Raw genomic sequence first — 6,767 nt, forward strand, 5'->3', positions numbered from 1 at the left:
CCGTGTCCAAGGTGGCGATAAAAAGCAGTGCTCAGTGATAAGGAGTCAATGCCTTTCTAGCGTTTGCTTTTCTTAGAAAAAGCAGTGATGTGTAGATGCGCATTTACTACAACTGAAACTAATGATAGCAAAACAGCCTTACTTTTGACTGCAGTCTTTCTTGGTCAAAGCTTTCTATTATTAAAAGATTACTGGATTGGGATCTAGGATGTAGATAACATTGGAGGTAAGACATTCAGGGAGGGAAGAAGAGAAGTGAGTCAAAGCATTACTTTAAAAAATAGTGCTTTTTATTATAAATTATTGAATGCTGTCTTTAAAGTCCCTTGAATATAAATATAAATAGATGTGCAAAGTTTTCTTCCAAGTTTGATTTTTGGTGGAGTCTTCAAGCATGTCTAACAGCCTTCAAGGCTGAAGGGTGGAATCTTTATAAAAGACAGAACAATTTTTCTTAGGCAGGTCTGTAAACATTTCTTTCTGTAAAAACAAAACCTTATCTGCCCTGCTAAAACCCTGATATGCAAAAATAAGATGAACCCACAAAATTTTGGTTGTTTTTTTTACAAAAAAAAAGTTAAATTAAAAAGTTCCAGGTAATTCTCTTGTTGCTACATTCCTGTACGGTTTTCAGTTATTCAGTGCAATCGAGGACCCAAACAAATCCACACCCTGTTATAGATGTAATGCCATTTTTTGATGAGCTAAAATTCCAAAAAGGAAGGCAAGAAATTAGCAGCCTGAGCAGAAAAGTCAAGGTAGAATAAACACTCAGGAGAAACACCATATCATGTAACATTCAGTTTGGTGTTCCAAAAAGCAATAAAGAAATCTCAGAGAGTTATGTCCTTTGCCTGCATGATGGCCCGGAGAGTGAATGGCATTTTCTTCATGGGATTTCATTAATAGTCTATGGAGGATGTGGATTTTTTTTTTTAAGGCTTAGTCCCATGAATAAAATGTTGTGGCAACAACCTCCGAGGAAGAGACTTGGGTTGAAAGGAGATTTGTCCCTCCTGGAGGTTGCAAGAGGTAAAGATTAATAACAATAACCGCAATAAAAAAGATTTCCCCCTTAAAACTGAGGAAAACATTGATTTTCAGGCACTAGCTGGATTCCAGTGCATGTATTCTTTTGTCAGAAAAATAGTTCTGGTCAAAAATCATTAGAGGTGGTCTGGTCCAGTGCAGAGCAATCAGCTCTTTGTAAACGGTCCCGTTGGTTAAGGAAGTTTGCAAACCATTCTATCATGCCCATCCTAAGCCAGAGAGACAGTTTTATCAAGGAGCAACAGCCTGTTCCATAGTCCAACAGCATCATCAGTCACTTGCACAAATCCCCTGTTGGCAAGTTATCGACAGCAAGACAGTTTCTGTGCTGGGCCCCTCTGCCCCTTTCATAATCCACATGCTAAGGGTAAAAAAGATGTTGAGTTTTGTCCCGGATTCTCCATCTCCATCCTTTCTCTTTTTCTGCTCTTGTGCTTGTGTCGTGGGCTAATACTGCTGAAAAAGCCCCTTAGAAAGTCGCATCATACTGGTCCAAGAAGTCTTTGATGGGAGCAGGAAGCTGGGTCCTCTTCTCATAGGAATCCAAGTGCCCATTGACAGTCTTGCGACACAAATGCTGTAGAGTGGAGACACTGGAGGAGAGGGGGCGGCTCAGCACCAGCGGGATCTTCTCTTCACCTGAGTGGATATAGTAGGCACGTCGAGGGTGCGATGCCTGCCCTGGTTGTTGCTCAGGGAGGGGCATGTAGTGATGAACGAGTTTGAGGACACAGTCAAAGCGGGGCACAGGGTGGCTGCTGTGGGGATCACTCTGGAGTGAGAAGCTGCCTCCTTCACACTGGATCCGTAGGTTCTTGGTGCCCGACTCAGTCTTGACGCTCAGAGTGAAGAAGTGGCGCTGGTCTGAGCTGTCACGGATGAGGAAGGTGCCAATGGGTTCAGAGCTGAGGAGCAGGTTGGCTTGACCTCCTGTCACCGTGCTCCAGTAGAAGCCACTCTCCTGCAGCTTGCGCACAGCGTTCACCACCAGCTGATATTCGCTCTTGGAACTGAACGTTTTGAGGCGCAGGCTGGTGTCCAGCGGGTGGCTCATCCCTGTACTGGGGAGCTTGCTGTGGGTGACCATGGCGCAGGGAGCCAGCTTTGCAAGTAATCTGGGCTGCTGCCAAGCGCAGCGGCTGCTAGGATGAGTACCTGTGAACGGAGGGGAGAAAATACTTTAGGACAAAGAGCACCTCAAATTACCGTTTCGCCCTGCAGGCCCAATTCATTGCATCTTCCCCGTCATTCAGGACTGGAACGCTACTCTCCTACCGTATCGCCAAGATAGTCCCCCGGTTTGGTCGCTGCCTCTTGGGCCAAATGCTACCTCAGAGGGCATCCCTCCCTGGGATGGATCCCCAAGAGTAACTACTCGGCCTCCCCTCCGGTCGCACGCAACCCATCCCCCTCGCCGGCTCCGGGCTCCCCGTTTCGCGTTGCTTTCTCTCGGCGGGTACGCTCCAGGGGCGCCCCGGGACCACCACCCCCTGCCCTGTAGCAGCCCGGGACCGTGGTCGTTCGGCTATTTCTCCAGAGATCGGCGCAGAGTCGGGGGTTACCTGGGGGGCGAGAAAAGAGACGCGGGGGGAATCCAAGCTGCTGGCAGAGCGCGGCTGCTGGCGAGGCAGAACGAAGAGCGATCTGCTTCTGGCGCGCTTAGCTTGTCCTACTTTACAAAGCTGCCAGAGCGCCTATCGGAGGCTTTTATAGAGAGCATCCGCTGGCCCCGCCTCGTGGTTCCTGGAACTCGGTTGTGCCGGGAGGGCGAGCGCGTCCCAGGCAGGCAGCCAGCCAGCCAGGCAGCGGCCAGCCCATTCCGGGCAGCGAGGCCTCCTTTCCCCTCCCCCGCTCCCTCCCTGTCCTGGCCGCTTCTCGGCCCGCCACTTGCTCCAAGGAACCAGCGGGAAGGCTGGAGTCACGTCGCTCCCTGCGGCCCGCGGGCAGAGGCGGCCGCCTTTTCCCTCTAAAGGGCGATCTTTGGGGACGTGCGAGCGGAGGACTTCCACGCGCGGAGCAACGCCCGGGGCTGCCTTGCGGCGAGCTTTCCCCCCCCCCCAGGCCTCTTCACGGGGAAAAAGCGCGTGGGAAAAGAGAGCCCCAAAGACCTGGCGTTGCCGCTCAAACAAACTCGCGTGTCATCTCAAGTTCCTTCATTCCTAATGTGGTTTTGTGGCTCTTCCAGTCACTCTTTTGCATTTCTTCGAAAACAGCCATCTTTCCAAAGCGCTTGAGACCCCTTCCCCCCCCCCCCCCCCCCCCGCTAGTTCCTTTTTCATATTGTGTAGTAACGATGGCTGAGAACCCGCGTGGGTGACCCACGCTAGAGGGCGCCCTTCTTGGGATATAACGGGCGTTTACTGGCATGGGTAAGAAGGCAAGGGCTTCTCAGGTCACCCGAGTGGCACAACTCAACATTTCCTTTTGAGAAGTTCATGTTTGGCAAATAATGCCATTCCTGAGGGTCTGGGATGAGGTTTCTTTTTAGCCTTTTAAATAGGGCTTTGCGATAAAGAGATTACAAAGAATTTGCCAGAACAGAAATCTAAATTGGCATATTTGCGTACCTACTGACTACCCAGAATGTCAGCAGCCCCATATTATATCCAGGACTGCTAATAGTCCAAAGAGCTCCCATAGAAGAACGGGAAATAGGACTTATTATGAGCTATTTGGGGCCTCGAGGCATTGAAAGGGCAGGAGGAAACCAACCTTTGTGGGATAAACCTGTAAATGCAACAAAAACTGCTTCCCATCAGACCTCAAGCAGGAATTAGGGTGCTGTGTTTTGTTGATGGAATTTTACTGTCCTCCACATGACTTCTTCCAAATCTTTTTCTTCTATTCCTGTTTTTAAAGTAATCAAACCAAAATGGAATGAGCTATCCAAAATCCTTTGTTTGGTAACAGTAAGGGGCCATTTATCTGGAAGTGCCACTTGTGACTCCTGTGCATATTTTCCACAAAGCTTTTTCTTCTACCTGGAAGAAAACCTCTCCCTCCTATTAACTCAACCTGGGTATCTACAAAGCAACCACAGAAATACATCAGCACTTATCAGCAGAGCTAAAACATGCATGAAGCAGCCTGGGAAACCCTCTGGTTGCATTGGTGTCAGTCAAAAGGAATTGCCCAGTCTCTGAGGAGATACGACAGAAATCTAAATATAAACATTGGAAAGCATTTGCTTTGCAGAAGGTGTCCCTTCCTCTCTCCAACTTCAGCATTTAGTGGAGCTTGGCTGGATGCCCTTGGACTGGGGAAAGGTTTGGTGTTTGATTGTCGGGTGCAACCTTATTATTTTTCCCCTCCCAGGGATTGCATTCATATTCTATCCTTACTTGCCCTTTCCAGAGGAGCTGCGGGGAAGAGAAACATTGGGAACCAGAAAAGCAAGAACCCCTCCCCCTTCTTTGCTTTAATTTGGTGCCTCAGGGCTCAGGGAAACAGGTCAGATTACTGAGTGAACCAATGACTGGATGTGCTGCAGCTGCAACTCTTAAGGGAAAGAGTGTTTTGCAAGAAAACAGGAGGATTGAGGAAACCTTCCGAATAAAATTATGGGCTCCAATTGTGGCTCAACTCCTGTAATTTTTTTCTAGCGTGTGAGAAATGTGAAGTGCAGGCTGGAACAGCTCTATAGTATGGAGGAAATAGCCTTTTGTATAGTGATTGTGTAAGGCTTACTTTATGCAACCTTTGTGTACTTTGCAGTTCGAGTGACATTTCCCACAATAAGCATGTATAATGTGAGAGGCATAGATGCTCAGAAGGGATGAATGCGCAATGAATACTGGCTGACTGAAATTTTTCAAAACATTTTATGTGTGTACATGGGTATTTATGCACTTGCATCATAAAAGTTATTGCAGAAAATAATGACTCATATGAAAGATGAAACGGCAACATTTAAAGCTTTATTTAGAGAATCTATAACCAGGTAAAGTAACAGCAGTTATTTATGTATGAGATCCAGGTTGTTCCCAATAGCATTCAGAGTAATTAAAAATGATTTTGAAGAAGTGATTAGGATCTCTTAATTGAAGCAGCCCATTTTTTTTTCCAGGCTGTTATGGGAACCTGAAAAAAGATGGTATTGTTTTAAGCAATTGACTCATTAAACACAACTCTTAAAACAACCACAACCTCTCCTTCCCAGGCTTTAAAAGACAGGCTGCATTAATAAATAACAGAGAAGTTATGCTTGCACGTGGTCCAAAACTCTTCTTTCAAATGATTTTTGAAGAATACACAGCTCTGTTACGAATGCAATGGAAATTGTGCACTAGCGTGGTTGCATGGGTTTGCATTGCCTACATGTTAGTATAATTGAAATAGAAATAAATAGTATAGAATATACAGTACACCCTGTGTTAATGTACTCAAGCTCTTTTATTTACATTATAATTTCCCTTATGCTCTAAATTTTCAGTGTGATAACAGCAGCTTTAGAGTTCAAACAGTGATTTTTCAAAAGTAAATCGAAGAAGCCATTAAGGTACTAAGTTGAATCAGTTTCCACACTATAGTGTATTAACATTTCAGGAACAAAATGACGACTATATGTATAAAACTTCCTTGTTGGCTGCATTCAAAGCAGTGCTTACATGTTCATCATGATGCTCAATAATAGCAATAAGTTGTGAACCTATTTGGTGTTGTGGTTAAGGTGTTTGTCTAAAAACCTGGACACTATGAGTTCTAGCCCTGCCTTAGGCACAAAAAGCAGCTGGGTGTCTTTGGGCTAGTCACTCTCAGCCCAGCCTACTTTACAGGGTTGTTGTGTGGGGAAAAGAGGAGGAGCAAGTTACTTATAAAAATAATAAAGATGGGATAAATATCAAATAACCACAAATGTGTTTCTTAGAAATGGATAAAACCAAAGTGCTAAATGTACAGATGTATACATATTGAATTATTATAGTAATCGTTCTGTTTCTTATGCAAAATGTTTGGCTGAAAATAAAGTGCCTCATCTTCCCTATTTCTCTGTGCTCAATGCTGGTTGCCCGACGAGATCAGTCCGTATTGCTGTGTGTTAGAGCTGAGGTCTTGGCAGGTCTTTCTACCATGCCTGAATGTTCCAGCCTCAGAACTCCATTTTAAGTCTCCTTTATCTCTTTTCCCAGTGCAAGAAGATCACAGATATGATAAGTCTGAACTTGGGAATAAGCAGTGTCTGCTGTATATGCTGCAATACGGGGAGGGAGGGAGTTTTCCTTGCCCCATAGCAGCTGCCCATGAGCAGCCAGGAACAAACACCAGCAAGCAGTTCTGGGAAGTGAAGCTGCAATAGCAGCTGGTCCAAAATGCAAACAATAAGATGGTTCCCAGAGCCTTTTCCTGGAGGAGAAGCAGAGGGCAGAAATGGGGGAAAACCATACCGGGTGCTGTTAAAAGGAAAGGAATGAAAGAATTCTGGTGTTCTGGTGTTTGTTTTGAATAAATAAGCCGGAGCTGAAGATGTAGAGGAAGGCTGGAATTTTAATCTGAGATGGTTGCTACTAGGTGTTGACAGCACTAAAGCAGGCATATTAAGGGCTAACTGATCTGGGTTACAAAAATCCAGACTACCAATGAATGACAATAAAGAGATTCGTTTTTTTCACGTCTCTTTGCTGCTATCTAAGATCTAGATTTCTGCAGCATAGATCTGTGGCAGATGATGTCTGAATTGCATTCCATCTGGACATTTACTGTATGAATCCAGAAAATTA

General features: G+C 45.5%; 1 protein-coding gene across 1 annotated transcript; it reads right to left on the reverse strand.

The window, feature by feature from the left end:
* Positions 1-268: 268 nt before the first annotated feature.
* On the reverse strand, positions 269-2,739 carry SOCS3 (suppressor of cytokine signaling 3). Its single transcript, XM_026701825.2, has 2 exons — positions 2,613-2,739; positions 269-2,205 (listed from the first exon to the last, which is right to left on the reverse strand). The coding sequence occupies exon 2, from the start codon at positions 2,135-2,137 to the stop codon at positions 1,520-1,522; it is 618 nt and encodes a 205-aa protein (XP_026557610.1). The 5' UTR covers positions 2,138-2,205; positions 2,613-2,739; the 3' UTR covers positions 269-1,519.
* Between the last annotated feature and the right edge of the window lie 4,028 nt (positions 2,740-6,767).

The sequence above is a fragment of the Pseudonaja textilis genome, chromosome 2 (genome assembly GCF_049901715.1).
Source record: "Pseudonaja textilis isolate UNSWEBS1 chromosome 2, rPseTex1.2, whole genome shotgun sequence".
Classification (NCBI taxonomy): domain Eukaryota; kingdom Metazoa; phylum Chordata; class Lepidosauria; order Squamata; family Elapidae; genus Pseudonaja; species Pseudonaja textilis.